This window comes from Scomber japonicus, chromosome 20 (assembly GCF_027409825.1).
Source record: "Scomber japonicus isolate fScoJap1 chromosome 20, fScoJap1.pri, whole genome shotgun sequence".
NCBI lineage: Eukaryota > Metazoa > Chordata > Actinopteri > Scombriformes > Scombridae > Scomber > Scomber japonicus.
The window spans coordinates 27869759-27885324 of record NC_070597.1 but is presented as its reverse complement, the minus strand read 5'-3'; the positions used below and the strand labels follow the sequence as shown (position 1 = coordinate 27885324).

At 39.5% G+C, this 15566-nt stretch overlaps 1 protein-coding gene across 1 annotated transcript in view; it reads right to left on the bottom strand.

The window, feature by feature from the left end:
• Window positions 1–15566, bottom strand: part of ccdc57 (coiled-coil domain containing 57) — a 46621-nt gene that overhangs the window by 14829 nt on the left and 16226 nt on the right. The window contains 6 exon segments of the mRNA XM_053341143.1: window positions 5697–5789; window positions 6310–6472; window positions 7644–7802; window positions 11147–11347; window positions 15140–15214; window positions 15325–15389. Of these exon segments, the coding sequence (XP_053197118.1) occupies window positions 5697–5789; window positions 6310–6472; window positions 7644–7802; window positions 11147–11347; window positions 15140–15214; window positions 15325–15389 (756 nt within the window).

The window sequence follows — 15566 nt, the reverse complement described above, 5'->3', positions numbered from 1 at the left end:
ACATTTCTTTTACACTTTATTTTATTTTACTTTTTTTAATCTATCTTATTTATTCATTTTTCTTTACTTTATCTTATTCTATTTTATTTATTATTGTTATTATTTTACGTGGGAATGTGTGTGTGTGTGTGTGTGTGTGTGTGTGTTCTCTGCACCCGTGTGAATGCAGCGAGGTTCACCTGCATCTCATCTCGCAAGTTGTATGGCATATGTTAATGTGCTTTGTATGTTCTTATTGGAAATCAATAAAAACATTGTTCAAAAAAAAAAAAAAAAAAATTAATTAAGTGTACCATGCTCAAGCACACCTCTTCCAACCGTACTGGACCAGTGTGAGTGCGCCCTGATTTAATGATTTCCGATCAGTATGAATGAAGTGAGCTGAGAATAAAAAGGTCAACAATTTATGAAAAAAGGTAATTAATTTCATTGGATCACTTGCTGGTGACGATCAGCCTGTGGGCAGGCTTAATTGGTCGCTGATTGGCTGAGAAGCTTTCAGTCAAAGCTTTCCTCAGGCTGCTTATTGGATGAATAGCTAGAATGAAAACTAACTAATGTTGTGTCCGAAATCACTCACTACTTACTATGGGCCTGGGTCAAAATGGGTGGGCCTGGACCTAAAATCCATTCTCCATTCATCCATCCATCCCTCCATTCTAACCTGTAATTTTGTTGTACATTCATTGAATAATGACAATAAAGCTCATTTACCCTTTACAATGCCGACCAGTCAACCAGAACCCCAGCTCGTCATTTAAAAATCAATTTTATTTTAATACAATCTAAATTGGGCTTACTGCTTGGAGGGAATATTTTCACCGGAATTTTTTACTGGAAGTGTAAAAAAATAGGTACCGATCTTCGGCAGATTTGACCAGAGTCCTGTAATTAGCGGATAACAGAAACCCAGTATCTGTGTCTCCACTGTGGTTGTCACTGTCCGTTGAAATACTACGTATTAAATCGTACGTATTAATCACTAGACTGGGTTTGTCTCATGGGGTATTTCTTGGTTTGACAGTGACGGTGATCAGTGATCAGTCAGAGGAATTGTTAAGTGTCCACAAGTGTTTCCTGTGACGGACGGTGTCCTGTCAGATGTACGGCAGCTTCAATTGCATCCTTACTTTCTAATGGATTAACTATATTGTACCCTTCATTAGGCTACTTTATACAGAAGAATAAAAGTAAATACAAGTAATATTAGTGTATATAATATTTAGCCAAGTATTTTAATCAGGTTTAATCACAGAGTTGTAATGTGATAAATCCAGTTAATTTTTTTAATTGTTGGACAGCCTAGTCTTTTCTATGAGCAGTGGGTCTAAACGGTCTAAACCCACTGCTCCTCCTCGTGGACAAATGAGGCATTGCAGCTGGTTTTCACTCAGGCAGCTTAGGGGCGTTTCCAGTCGGGGCCTCCTTGACCACGTCATTGCTGGGGGATCAAATTACCCCCCTCCACCCATTATCGGCCAGCCATGGACCTTTCAGGGACCAGCCAAGGAGCCATCAAGGAAACAGGGGAACTTTGAAGTGGCTTCATCTGTATGTCACTGTTACGCACACACGGGTGTGCAGCAGCACACAAACATGCAAAAACATCACTAATAAAAGGACCACAATGTGAATTCGTATTATGATGTACATCAACATATTAAAAAAAAGTCACAATGACGTGCCAATATGTATCAGAATCAGTCAATCGCAGTAATGATCAATGAAAATGTCAATGTAGTCATGTGACCAATCCTGGTAAATCCGTCATCAAACTTACAATCCGCCAAGGTGACAGCGCGCCTGGATATTAAAGGGAATGAGCGATGACACTCTGATTGGTTTACCATGTATTAAGCCCAAAACACGCCTAATTAAACTTAAGTCCAACCCTTTTAGACCATGCACCTGGCGCAGTGACCATTTTTCCACCATTAAAATAGCAAAAGTGGATTTGGATACGCCCAAAAGGCAGTTGCGCCACGCGCCTCACACCATGCAGTGATCATTAAAATGGGGCCCTTGATCTTTAAAGACTGTGTAAAGTGAATTCAGACATTTTCTTCTGAACACATTAAATAGGTCATTAATATATTTCTAAAAAAGGTGTGTTATGGGAATTCTTATTATTCATCTTGTCTGATCAAATGAGGTGATAAGGTGTATGTGTGTGTCATAATCTGCTGACCATGACATGAAATGCTGATTTAATGAACATCATTGAACTTTGATGGAACATCATGTATGTTATAATCTACTGATTAACTATTGTCCTGATTGTATACACATTATGACGTGCCTATTGTGCTGACATTGGTCTGATGATAGAACAAGGTCATCCTTTCTGTGATAATGTATTGTATATAATCTGACTGTTTCCTCTGCTCCGGGCCCGCTGTGCCATCTCACGCTTGAGACAGCAAGGAGTCCGTCTGCAGACGACTGAATAAACTAGAGAAAGACAACGTACCGGCTTTGGGCTTTTTGATAAATAAATATTGCCAGAACAGGTGTAAAAAGCATTTCAACCATTTAGATTTGAATTGTGGAGCTAGGCTTCACAAACTGTGTTGCAAGATTTCTGTGTTCAGGATTTAGTGGGAGGGTCTGACAATCATCGCTGCGTTACGTAATGCAGCGGTGATTGGCATAAACCTGCCTCTGCTGCTGTAGCTGTATAGATACATTCAGTATTATTACCGTTTCATATTAAGTAAAGGTTCATGGAATACAGTTGTTCCAAATATTATCATGTCAAGCCACATGTCTTGAAGTGTAACCACCATTTAAAAGACCATATAACAGTTTAGACATTTCCTATTTGTTAAAATTTCAGCCATAGAGTTTCTGTATAGAATCTGAACCCATTTTTGAAAATTGTCTCCACATCCAAATTTTTCTAAAACCTTAAATAGATAAGGCCATTCAACCCTATCAAAGGCTCTTTCAGCATCTAATGATAAGAGTGCTGTTCCTGATTTTTCTATGTTGATATGAATATCGTCCAGTACCCTTCTCTCCCCATCTGGTCCTGATTTTTTGCCAGACTTCAAGTCATCAATAGCATATCCAATTTCTTCCATTTGAAATAGTAGGTATGGGTAGTCTATCTAAAAAAGTGTTCAATTGTTGTAAATTAACTTCTTTTTTGTATCATACAATTCTTTATAATATTCTCTAAATGCATCATTAATTTCTTGCTGGGTTCACTAAAGTTTGGTCATTGGATATGATGGTTGTTATTGAGGTTTTAGTCTTTAATTTTAATCTGTCATGCCAGCAGTTTACCTGATTTGTCACCCTGCTCATAAATTGACTGTTTTAGTCTCAAAAGACTGGATGCAGCTACTAAAGCAGACAGTTGATCATATTCAACCTTCATGGTCATTTTCTATTTGTGGGTTACTTTCCTTTAAAAACATTTTCTGAAGAATTTTAATTTTGATAATGATACATCCTCTGAGAAAAGCTTTAAATGCTTCCCATCAAAGTTGGTGTAGTATTATTTTCTGTCTGTCTGTTTGTCAGGCTGTCTTCATCCGATTGATTTCAAACATGACACGTGTCTTGCTACGGGCACAAGTAGAAGATATAGATAAATACATCAGTAAAAGAAACACACATTTGCTGCTGCCGCTGTAGCCACTGGCCACTCACACAGCACAGGACCAGAGAGAGAGAAATACACTTCAGACCCTCAAAAAAATGGATGAAACTGAAAACACTTCGAATAGCGCAGGCTACTTTGGACTGTATGAATGTTGAATTCCTAACTGAATAAACAAACAACAATTCCGACTGCAAGGTCTCAAATTGAAACGAGCGATAGGTCCCGAATTTAAGGGCACTTTCACACCACTAGTTCGATTATTTGGTCCGTACCAGGCAGTAAAGTTGTTACTATGTAGCATACAGGCTGCGGTGTGGTCCGCCTTTACACCTGCAAATGAATCAAAATTGGTCCGATTGACGTTCCCTCATCTTCCAGTAGAAATAGCGCCAATTTGGACTTTCTCCATAGAACGTCAAGTTCGTACATTGCTACTTGCTCTGATCCTCACCTATTATATTGTCAGTATTAACCATTTTTGGCAAAACATCCATTTTCAGAATGAGTCGTGGATACGGCTGGAGAACAATCTGCTGATGCACTGGATTCGCCAAAGACGTATAGCGTGTCATTTCAGGCAGAGGAGACGCGCTATTCTCATGAATGCTGTCATGCTGATGATGAGAACACCTTTCCAAAGACCCACAAGGTAGGTTATAGTCCAGCCTGACAAGCCAGACCGCTAGGGTCTAGATTTCTAGGCTATATGTCCATGGCTTTTACTGTAGAATCTGTGATGCTGTAGGTTAATACAGGGCAATCTGAATTTCCTACTGTCAGTCTACATGTAAAATGACAGAATGCTGACAGAACGCTGACAGAGCTGGAGCGAGCGCACGTGCCTGACACCGCTGTTTAGAGGACGTTATAATGATCACACTGTGTGGACGCTCACATCATTATCTTTATAGTTATAGTTGTTCAAATAATAATGATACTTTGTGTGGGCAGCCTTTTACATCATATCCAGTGTATAAAACACACCCCACTTTTCAATGAAAAAAAAAAACACCAGTTTTTAGAGTATGTCGTAATAACACAGCAATGAGTTGACACGTTTTTTTGTAAAAAAAAACCATGTACAATATTTGTACATGAGTAAATAAATAATAATAATCAAATGCAGAGACTGTTATTCAACAATGTAAGGAAATTATGGATATAAATATCAAAAGCTTTTGGTCCGAATGGACTGTTTAGTGCGCACCAACTGTTGGTGTGAAAGCGCCCTAAGGACGTTTCAGAATCCCACACATGCAAAGCACAACCAGCTACAGACAACAAGCGGCAGACATAACGTGATGTCACTTATAGGCAGGCTACCAGAGACTGTTTTTGTCTCATCGTTGCAAATTTTATGATGATGCATCATTCCATGCTTTGTGGTCTATATCAAGTTATTCAATAGGCTATCTATTAGGCTACAGGAACGTCTGTCTGTGTCTGTGTTTGTCTGTTATTCCCATATCTCTCGAACTGTTCATTCCGACTCATTTCAAACTTGGCAGGTTTCTTGCTAGGGGGGTGAAATCACCCATCTCCTTTTTCATTTCATCTATCATTATCCCTATTCCATCAAACCTTGACAAAAACTCTGCTTTCATGATATAAATGGCAGCCAGAATCGAATCCAATGACATCATTTTTTTCAAATTTACAGGTAAGCCCTACAATCCCTTACTGGTGTGACCAAATGTAGTCACATCAGTAAGGCTGCCTTGCTAACTGTTTGAAATCAGATAGGAGAGGAGTAATGCATAAACAAACAGAAATTGGGTACAGTGAAGAACAACCAACATCCAAGTCCTGCTTATTCTGTGTGACTGTGATCCGTACAGTGTAAGGTCAGTGATTCTGTGTGTGTGCACAAACCCACAAACACACCAGCGCATATAACAATGTATCAAATTCTGTTTAATATACTCCAAAAATCATCCAACAAATAGAATTTTGAAGATTAAAAGAAGTAATTCCATAGTGATCAGGCCAGAAGCCTTAACTGGTAGGTGAAGAGTTGTTTACTTTGCTTTGATTAAAAGGTCAGCAGTTTGTAATGGTTCTGTTAGTTTCCACGGTGTATTCATACCTTTATTGCCTGGTCTCTCTCCTTTTTAACAGAATGTAGTGAGACAGCCAGGTCCTGTAGCACTTGTTCCTTTTCATTCAGCTCTGCTTTAGCCTGACAGAGAACAACATAAAACCTCTATTAGTATCATTAATGACTGCACTGGGGCATTAAAACCAGAATAGGGATGAAAGTGGTTTTATACCTCTACCCTGACAAAGACAAACAAGTGGCAGCATGCACTGTATGAGTGGAAAGACTACGGTTTTCCCACCATCAGACTGTTTTTATCAACCCTTTACTCCTTGTTTGCGATGCACTCTGCATCACGGAGTCACAAATCTGGAGTCACTCTGGGGTGTTTCTTTTTATTGCATTTGAGAAGCATTGTTCTGGTTCTGTTACTGTTTATCCTAGTATCACAAAGTATGTCAGATCTAGTCTTAGTACATCTAGTCATCAATACCTATCTTTTTCAATACAAAGTAGCAGCAGTTAAAACAATATATGTAGGCAATTTGCATTCACATTCAAAAATCTAGAGTAGGTGAACTCTGCTTTGCAAGTGCACCAGTCAACCACCCACTGTGCAGAGGGGCATTGTGTAACTTGTAATGTTTATTGAGAGGCTGACCTGGTCTCTAGCCTGAGTCAAGTCTTGTAGTAGCTGCTCATTAGCCAGGTACTGAGCAGACTTCAATTCCTCACAGCGTCTCTGCCACTCCAGCTCCATCTGGACCTGCAGTTGTTCTAGGGCCCTCTCTCTCTTCAAACCAGTGCTTAACTGCTGCTTGTACCTGACAACAGACAAAGATATTTTATAAATTTGAACAACTTGGATCATATCTTCAAAACTATTTATTCATTGCAAATCTTCCCACACTTTCATTTTACCATATCTTTTTGTTTACCCTCAGACCTTATAATATCTTTTGTTAGACATGTACTATTACTGAAGAGTAAGACTTGGAGGCTCTTCTTGGTGCTAAATCAATGGGTCAGATACAAGAACATTGTTTTGTTTTTTTCTCTTAAATTTGTCATACTTTTTTCATACGGTGGACCTTTATGCACTCATATCACCAGGAAAAGTAATTATCGTAAATGTCATAAATGACCTGCATAAACATGATGACTCCCACCTGTTCCCGAGAATAGTAAATCAACATGACTGACACCTTCAAAATAAATGACACTAAAGACTAAGAAGAAGAACTTTACGAGCTCTCAGACTGAGATCCCGCTCTCAGAAATACATCAACAGAAACACATATTATTATTTAGTGTGTAAGTGGTGTAATTAAAGGTCCAGAGAAAGCCAAAGAATGAAGAAAAATGAGCCGTGCTGTGAACGCTGTTTCAGCTGTTGCACGCACCATCACAAAAATAAAAAATAAATGATTTGACGTGAATTAGATCCCAAAAAACATCTCGATAGGAGTGTCATCAGCCAGGGAGCTAATTTATAACTTCAATCACCAATATTTCAATTAAATGAATAAAAGTAATTAATAAATAGTCAGTTTGCGTTGTGGAAAAGTAACTGTGGATGAGTTGCTTTGTAGTTGTAGCCGTTAATATTTATATTGTAAGCTTACATTATATCATAATTTCAATTGTCAATTTAAATGACCGATATATGCCTTTTATACTAAAGTAGCCTAATACTTTTGCAAACAGAGTAATGTTATCATGATTATGGATTCATAAGTGCAATTTAATGAACGGGACATAATCCATTACTCAGGGTGTGAACTACAGGGGAGCCAGGGGGAGAAAATCAAAATATGAGAAAACTGGTGAATGCGGCAAATCCTTGTAAATCACTTGCGCATGATTTAAGAACAAATCTCTGCGTGTGAGTGTTTCTTGCATCCGGCCCATTGTGTTTTCACCTGTCACCTCTTCTCAATCTCTCTTTTTAATTTCTCAACCTACCCTCCTCTCTTCCCCCAATTGTCCTCTTACCTCTCCATCTCCTCCCTGCTCCTGTCAAGCTCAGTCCTCAGTTTGGCCTCTCTCTCCTGCAAAATGATTATCTCTGTATCTTTGGTAACCATCTCACTAGAGGCCTGATTGATGTACTTGGCCAAGCCAGTACGGGTCGTTTCCACCTCTGTGCGAAGTCTTTTGAAACACACAGAGAGAGAGGGAGGGAGGGGGGGAGGGAGAGAGAGAGAGAGAGAGAGAGAGAGAGAGAGAGAGAGAGAGAGAGAGAGAGAGAGAGAGAGAGAGACAGAGAGAGATTCCCAGTCAAATGATTACACTATCACAGCTGCTGTTTTGGCTGGATTTTGCTAGCTATGTTCTATATTTTTTCTATTGCTCACAAATCTTAGGTGCAGGGTCAAACCAACAAAGAACTTCATCCTATTTACAAGTATAATGCATGTATCCAAAGTCTGGTTAATTGTATTCTTCTGTGTCACATATCTAAATTTTTGTCCAAAATCAATTCAAAACTTCAATTAAGAGCACCTCAACACATCATCACCTGCTTCAAATTTGTGTTTTAAGATTGAACATATTAAAAAGGACTATATTGACAGCTTAACTGCGGTATGCAGAGTTGAGTGTCTCAGTCTGTTCGTATTGACCTTAATCTCCTCCAGTTTGTTTCTGTCAGTCTCTTACTGTACCTGTAACTGTCCAATAAAGGCAAACAGTGCCCCAAATCTACACACAATATGGGTTTATGAAGGGAAGGCTTTCCTCTAACAATATACTCCCGGTATTGCACATACTGGACACAACACATAAAATCACGCCATCTTGTACCCTTTTATTACTGGATGCCAAAAAGGCTTTGGACCATTGTGAATTGCTTTATCTTTGGAGAGCTCTGAAATAATTTGATTAAGTAAAAAACTTTATTAGTATGATTCAAATAATATATGCTGGGGGTTTTCTGACTCTTTAGTCTTGGATAGGGCACATGTCAGGGAGACATTTCATTTCCATCAAATCTTTTGCACAAATCAAATAATCTGAAAGATTGTCACAGGGCCCTATTTTAATGATCTATAGCATGGTTTGAAATGCGTGGCGGAAGTGGATTTTGGGCTTGTCGAAATCCAATTTTGCCATTTTAACTGCGGAAGAATGGTTGATGCACCAGGTGCATGGTTCAAAGGGGTTGTACTTAAGTCTCTTAATTAATTATGGGTGTGTTTTGAGCGTAACATGCTGTAGACAAGGAGGGAGGGAACATCACATTCACATACTGTTGACGTAGCCATGTGGAGCAATTAGGAGTTAAGTATCTTGTACAAGGAGGACTAGAGGACCTGGGAAATGAACTGCCAATCTTCCGATTGATGGACGGCCTCTCTACCTCCTGAGCCATAGCAGCCCCAAAGTTCTGCTTCTGTTTACAGAGCTTCAATAGCTTGTCATTAGCTTTTGACCTTAAATGTAATTTTTCATTGTTATGTATGCAGATTACTTGATACTACTCAGCTCACCAATGTCATGACTTAACCAGTGTATTGGTTGTTGAATTACTATTAGGGGGGGAACGGTTCATTACGCTTGTCAGAGTTCGGGGCACGTGTGTGTTGTTCGGTTTGTTTGGTTCTTGACACGCGCAACGTAAGCTTTGCCAGTAACCCAGTGACGTTTTTTTTTCTCCATTTGGCATGATGCAGAAGCATTACATTATTATACGTGGGACTGATGGAGGATGGAGGCTTTTGCTCTGTGCCAAGCTTTCCAACAGTACGAACACCGGCAGCTAATGCAGGTTGATTATAGCAAAGCAGGCAAACTACACAAAAACACAAATGGTAGGATACATCTCTAAAAATATATCTCTACAAAGTAAATATGTATAACCTTTTATTATTAGCAAGGCGGTTAATCGGTTATGAATAAATGATCCCATTTTAGTTGACGTTTGGTGTGTGTATTGTTATTATTATTATTATTATTACATGTGCCACATGCGGATTTGAGCAGCATCAATAAAACAGTTTCCTTCAGTGTTTTTCTCTTTTATCCTACAATGTGCTTATTGACACAGGCTATGTAGCCTCGGATAAGTTACACATTTTATTTTAGAGTTAGCTTGTTGTATTTTAGCATTGTGAGGCAAATTGGTCCGTTTGAACAGGAGCTGTGCAACGGCTGTAAATAAATCAATGCGCATATTAAAAAAATAACTGACGCAGAAAAACAAAGTAGCACGGGACATTTCTATTACCTTCATCTAACTAATGAATGTATAACGGAGAATGCATGCATGATGGTCTTCATGTAACAGCTCTTTACATTGTTATGATCTTTTCCTCCTTCAGTTAGGGTCAGGTGGAATTCCCTCCTGATGACGTGTTTCTCCGGGGGGAACCCCAGACCCCAGCCTGTGTTCACACTGTCAGTGTGTGTAAAATAATGTTAATTAGTCTGAGGTACTAATTTCATTGATACATGACTTTTGGTTAGTGTTAAACTACTAAGGATTTTTTATTAATCTTTATTGCGCTCTTGCCTTAATCAGTGTTTCCCCTAGAAATGTTTGTAGCAGCGGTGATGTGTATCGGTAACCTAGCAACACTAGGGGGGTCCGGAGGTATGCTCCCCCGGAAGAAACAATTGAAAAATAGTAGGGCTGCAACTTACAATTACCTTGATAATCGAATAATGAGTCGATTATTTTTTCGATTAATCGATGAATCGGATTAAAAAATATTTTTTTAATTTCCACCCCTTCAAACTGACAATGCAAAAAAGTGCTCAAACAACACGTTGCTGCTTGGACGTCCCTGAGCTGTTTAAGTAATATTAGATTATAAATAATAATTTAAACAAAACAACTAATTAAGTTAATGTCTGATAGCTTTAACAAAATAACATACACATGTATGCTATACAAAATAGGTATCTTCTGTAAATAAAATAATGGTTTACCAGTTTTACTTTTTCCATCATTAGGCTTCCATACAAACTATGTGCGCTAGATTCCCCTTCTGCTCTCTTCATCTCCTGCTGCTGACTGTGAGATCTGAGCAAGTACAAGCTGATCGTTCACTAACTATAACCAGGGAGCACACTGCAACAAGATTGATTATCCAGACAGTTACATTATAGCATTGATATGATGCGAAAAAGCGATAAAAAAACGATCGTTTTTGTGCATGCGCGCAGTCACTCTCTAGTGTGCAATCTTATTTGCTCGCTCCAGATTCCGGAAGATTGTGTCTCATTTGCAGGAGTCAAGGAGCCGCTATCAATATAGCTTCAGGTATACCTGAATCTGTTTCAGCTCTACTTCTAATTACTGATAATACTATGCTATTGATTTAGTTGTGTTGTATTATGACCAGCTGCTTTGTTTTTGCTTTTATTTTTATTTTTAATTATCATGTTTGGACCTTGCTTTCATGATTATAATAATGCGTATCTTGCTATTTGATATGTGGACTACGTGTGAATATAGTTCTTGTTTTTTTGTCTTCCTTTCATAAGCGTCTCACCTCTGTATTATCCTATCTTTCTGCTCCACAGCCTCCTTCTGGTCTTTCTGTACAGAATGTGCCTGTGCAGAAAGAACCTCTATATTCTCCTGCAGTTTGACAATGTGTTTCTCAGCCCTCTGCAGCTGCTCTGTGTGGGCATGATGCTGATCCTCCAGTTGCCCATCACACTTCTTCAGAGCCTGGACCACATCTTCATATCTTAAAGAAAAAGCAATACAGTTAGACATTTGACAAGACTTACAGATGTGGCTGAAAATACTAGTACCCTTCCACCTTTAACAAAAAAGGAAAAAACAAAAAGAAGAAAATCCTCAAGATGAAACAAAAAGGCAAAAGTACATGGTGTCCATCATTCTTTATTTCATATTGAATATAACTAAAAGGGAAAAAGAGAACACTGGCTCTACCCAGCATATTCTCATCCTCTGTTCGTATGATATTGTACGAAAAGTTGTGCACTAATTTTCGTATAATATCATACGAATTTAAATACATGCAGTGTAATTCTCTTGAAGCACAGGCAAACACAAGTGGCTGTCTTTCAACACGTTTTTTTGTCTCCTTCTCTCCAAATCCACCGTGAAAACTCATTGGCTGCGTGCTGCAAACAAAATTATCCTAGGTCCTTGGAGTGTCTTTAAACATTTGACAATTTAAATAGATGTTTCTTAGCAGGAGCACATGCACATCTTTTCCTGCTCTTTTCTCCCTACTTGCGTACACCAGCACTGCAACTGGATTTCAAAATAAAAGTGGCTGTTTCACAATAAAAGCCATCTCTTAAAATAACAAAAACAACAAAGAAATATATTCTAAATGACTGAAACATTTCTTACTGACCGTTTGACATTAAATTTCAGTCAAACAGTAACACTTCAGTTTGCTTCAAGCAGAGTAACAACCTTTTGTATAGGTCTTTCAAATAACACTTTTAGTTGTTGCTTTCCCTTTTTTTTTCAAATGTAGTATCACTAACCAGCAACCTTAGTTTTCTCACCCTAGGTAAAACTGTTATTCTGGCTAGCTTCCATTCATTGCGTGGTGCTAGATCATCTTGTAGAAGGACGATGTAATTTACCTTCATGTTCCTTCTGTTCTTATGCCACTTCTGCCTCGATAGTAGGTTCAGAAGATATTCTTTCCTCCATCGAGTCCAAAACTCGTTGGCCTAATACTGTACCCGGTGCCACCTCTTCTGTAGATAATTCACAAATTATACAGGTGGGGGTAGAATGACCGCAGACTTCATTGTGAGGATATGGTTCAGAGTTAAAAGTTCATGTCCAAATGGGTCAGTCAAATGTTCAGTGGTTAGTGGTCTGCTGTTAATGATAGCCATAACCTCATACATGAATGTCCTTAGGGAGGTCCAATATTGACCTTCAGGATCATCATCTTTGATTTCGCCCTCCTTGCGTTCTCTGTAGTTAGGTATTTCCTTTTGCCACAGAAACTATGGTCCTGTGAACCAGTTGGAGTTCTTGAGCAATTCTTTGTATGCGGTTGGCTACAAACACCTGAAACCTTCTGGCATCATTGTTTATGTAGCCGAAAACAACTGTGGAATCTGTCCAGAAGAACTCCTGCAGATCTTGAATGACTAGTTCCTTCTGAAGCATGTCACTGGTTCAAACTGCAGCTGACAGTTCCAATCTATAGTTATAACCTTGGTTGGTGAAACTCTTGACTTACCCATTACCAGACAGCAGTGAACTTCATTGGATTGATTAATTGCTCGGAGGTAAGTACATACCATAGGCAGAGACACTTGGATCAGCAAAATGGTGAAGTTCATACCTTTCAACACTGCTGAAACTTGAAGGTAAGAAGCATCTTTTGATTTCCATTTCAGCCAGGTTGGGTTGATCTCTAACCCAGGACTCCCACTGTGGTCTGAAGTGTTCTGGAAGATCCTCATCCCATCCATGCTTCTCTCTACACATTTCCTGGAGTATTTGTTTCACCAAAAGGACGAAGGGTGCCATGAACCCTAGGGGATCATACACAGAAGCAACTGTAGACGGTACGCCTCTTCTTGTCAATGGATTGGGTTTCACTTGAACTCTAAATTTGAATGAGTCTGATGTGATGCACCACTCTACTCCGAGAGGTCTCCCCATATGTGGTGAATTCAAGGCCATGTCCAGATCTTTGACTGCTGCACGTTCTTCCTCTGGGATGGTTGCCATTGCGTTGTCACTGCTAGATACAATCTTGTGGAGTCTTAACTTGCCAGTATAGCAAAGTTCTCTTAAGTCTTTGATAAGTTTGATGGCTTCCTTCTCAGTTTGAATGCTTGTTAGACCGTTGTCTACATTAAAATTCCTTTGAATGAAGCATATGGCATCATCACTGAAATGACCTTGCCCTTGTACTGCCAGATATTTTAGGCCGAAGTTGGCACAGTCAGGAGATGAAGCCGCTCCAAACAAGTGGACCTTCATTCTGTAGATGGATGGTGTGGTTTCCAAGTTGCCATTCTCCCATCATAGAAACCTCAAATAATCTTGATCTTCCCTTTTCACATGAAAATGAAACATTCTTTCGCACATGACTGCAATGGAACCTTTTTGGAAACGGCATAGAACACCCACCAATGTATTAGTTTCAGTCAGGACCAGTGCAGATGGTTGTTGAGGGATGTCTCGTGGTACTTGGCAGAACAGTCAGATACTACACATATTTTGCCTGGTACCTGTGGATGATAAATTCCATGATGTGGAATTTACCAAGCTGGACTATTGTAAATTGACATAGAACTTGACATAGTCTTTCTATCTTTGATCCTTCTTTAGTCTCCTTTCAAGAGAGTTTAGATGGTGTATTGTGCACGTCTTGTTGTTCACTAATTTCGGTCTTTCCTCTTTAAAAGGGTAATGGCATTTCGTAGTGACCATTGTCATTTTGTGTAATGTTGGAATGAAACTTCAAATACTTTTTAGACACAAGATCATTTTCTATAGCTCTTCAGAGAAGTCTGATTCCAGGACGTTTTGATGTCTGATGGAATCATTTCTTTTACTTTGGTTCGCTCACATAGTGTACTTCAGTTTTGAGATTGACCGACAGCTGAACACGCAGCTCAACCCACCACTACTATGCGATGGCTGATCCCGATTGTGTCACCATAGTCTAGACAGGGATTGCCATGGCTAACAATACTCCATCCACTGGATGGTGCACTGTGCATAAGGCTGATTTTCTTTGCCAGACACAACTTCTCTTGGAAGTAAAGCTTGTGAGCAGTTGTATCCAATGAGTAAACCTACTCTAATACCCTAATCCTGCAATGGCGCGATTTCTCCTTGAAGGTGCTCTAGATGAGACCAAGCCTTTGCGGTTTCATCTGTTGGGATGTGAGTTTTGTTGGCTGGAATAAAGTCCAGTGCTCCTCAAATGGTTCCAGGATTTTTATGATGTTTTATATCAGACCCCACTGGTTGGAAATGAAGGAAGCAGGAACTTCATGTTCAGCTCCAAAAGCAGCCAATGAGCATTTTTGCTCCAGCAGGCTTTGGAGCATATAGTAGCGGGTTCCAGCGGGTGGTCACATCTTGCTGGAACTTTTTGACGTCCTGGCCCACCTGTTGCTGCACATCATGAAATGCACAGTACGCTTGAGGAGAGCATTTGAAGTGGCTCATATGGCTTTTGCCATGTTTGCAGCGTTATCCTAGAGTACGACATGAACTCTCTCTCTCGGAATCTGCCACATCTGGAGCATGTTGTCGTATTTCGTCACCAGCGCTGCAGCAGTGTGTGAGCCGCGGAATTCCTGAGCATGTAGGACAGCTGTCTGTACTAGTAGTCCACTGAAAATCAAGTTCTCTGTAGATCCAAGATATGTGTTGTTCTACTTTTATTAATGTATGTTGAATTTATTGGAGTAAACGTCAAGAGACATTCTTTATATGCTTGCATAGTTGGCTAATAATGGACTCTGATTCTATAGTATTCTGCCTGATAGAGTTTATATTATAAATGACTCACCTCTTAATGTGGTCATCCTGCTCCTTCTTCAACTTGCTCTCCATCCATTCCACCTTCTCTTCAAGCTCCTTAATCCTGAGACACAGGAATAAAAAATGTAACCACACAAAGACACCCTCCTCTACACACACACACACACACACACACACACACACACACACACACACACACATAAAGCAGCGTACCTATAGTTCTTGACAGCAGTTAGGTCTTTGACCACCCATTCCTTGTGCTGTAGCTGGGTTTGTATCTGCTGACAGAATTTCTTAGATGTTTTAGGCTGCATTCACACTGCAAGCCAAAATCCAATTTTTAGGCAGATAGATTGGAACCAGATGGCGCTTATGAAGTCTAAACACTCCCAACAATCCCATGAAATCCGATTTTTGCAAACCAGATCGAAACCACCTTTGGGAAGTAGTTTCAA